Source organism: Salminus brasiliensis, chromosome 1, assembly GCF_030463535.1.
Source record: "Salminus brasiliensis chromosome 1, fSalBra1.hap2, whole genome shotgun sequence".
NCBI lineage: Eukaryota > Metazoa > Chordata > Actinopteri > Characiformes > Bryconidae > Salminus > Salminus brasiliensis.
The window spans coordinates 58,582,557-58,584,098 of NC_132878.1; the positions used below are offsets into that span (position 1 = coordinate 58,582,557).

The 1,542-nt window shown below is 43.0% G+C and overlaps 1 protein-coding gene across 1 annotated transcript; it reads left to right on the forward strand.

Annotated features, from left to right (window-relative positions):
- The first annotated feature begins 225 nt into the window (after nt 1-225).
- On the forward strand, nt 226-1,173 carry ora6 (olfactory receptor class A related 6). The gene has a single exon (XM_072674359.1). The coding sequence runs from the start codon at nt 226-228 to the stop codon at nt 1,171-1,173; it is 948 nt and encodes a 315-aa protein (XP_072530460.1).
- Nucleotides 1,174-1,542: the final 369 nt, after the last annotated feature.

Here is a 1,542-nt window from a genome sequence, read left to right on the forward strand (position 1 = left end):
AAGCTCTAAGGCATCAATTACATGGCTCCCAGTCCTCTAGGTTCTTCAGCTTTTCCTCAAGTCCCAATTAACCAGTGAGCAGCCAGTAAGGTTTTGAAAGTCTCCTGACATCAGAGATACTTTGATTCATTGATGCAGAAAAGAACTAATTGCACTGCATCCTCCTGTAGATATATAGCACAGCTCCACAGTGAGTGAAGTCTGGTCATTTAGTAAAGCACACTGATGGAGCAGCTTGTCTTTGGACTGTTGGTGTTGAGGATCATGCTTTCGGTCATTGGTGTAGTGGGAAATACCATCTTGATCATATCAATCCTCCACATGACTCGACTGAAGACATTTGAAGTGTTCCTGCTTGGACTGGCTGTGTCAAATCTTGAGGAGATTGTGATTGTGGACATCTACGACTTGACCGTCCTTCGCTCTACGCAGAACATCAGCTTGTGGTTCTGCAGCGTGCTGAAATTTCTGACCATCTCTGGGGAAGTAGGCAGCATCCTTTTCACGGTGCTTATCAGCATTTTTCGCTATCAGAAGCTGCACAACGCTGCCAAGCGGGTGATCACACCTATCTGTATGGACAGCATGAAGACAGGCGTCGGCCTTAGTGTCCTGTGTGTTCTGGTGGCTGTTCTCTTAGGTGTGCCAGCTTACATCATAAACTTGGATAGCTGGCAGCAGATGGACAACTCCACTACTGCAGACTGCCCGGCTGATTTTTTCCAGTGTCCTAAAGGCAATTGTCCCATTTTCAACAATATTTACAAGTACCTGTTCATTGTCTTGTGTTACCTTTTGCCACTTGCCATTGTCACGGGGACAAATTCTCTAATTATCAGGATTCTGTCCATTCAGCAAAAGGTGGCAGAATTACATCACGATTCAGAGCCGGCTACCATCTCCACCCACCACCACAATCATCATCATCATCATCATCATCATCATGAGCACTCTGTGTTCCATCGGAGCAACATTGGCATCTTGGCTGCAATGATGATCTTCCAGGTATACTGCATTTTATATCTCACTCTTCATCTCATGTTTAATCTGTACGACTTCCCTGCTTTATCAGAGTTGGAATTCTTCATTGCAACGTTCTACACGGCGATTATCCCCTTCGTCTATGGGATGGGACATAACTTTTTCTCCCTGAAACATTTCAGGGGGCAGTAGCTATTTGAAAATGGTGGACATGAGATCGCATCTGGTGTTTCTGTTGTTGTTTATTTTCATGGCTTACAAATGGCTCAAGTGGTCATTGTAAAACTGCATTGTTACACAAAGAAACAAATGTAAATACATACAATAAAATCACACAATATGTACCCTAATCTGACAGTACAAGCATGTGTCTAACACAAGCCCTACTTTCTCTATTCATTCATTCATTACTGTCATTAATAAAGTTTTGTTTATACGTTGTCATGCTTGAAAGGAAAATGAATCTCAGTTTTAGCCCACTGATGTTTCTCAATGCTCTCGCTCATAACTGAGGGAAACTCAGTCTGTCGTGTTGCTTAATGAAATGTTGCGAGTTGTCAG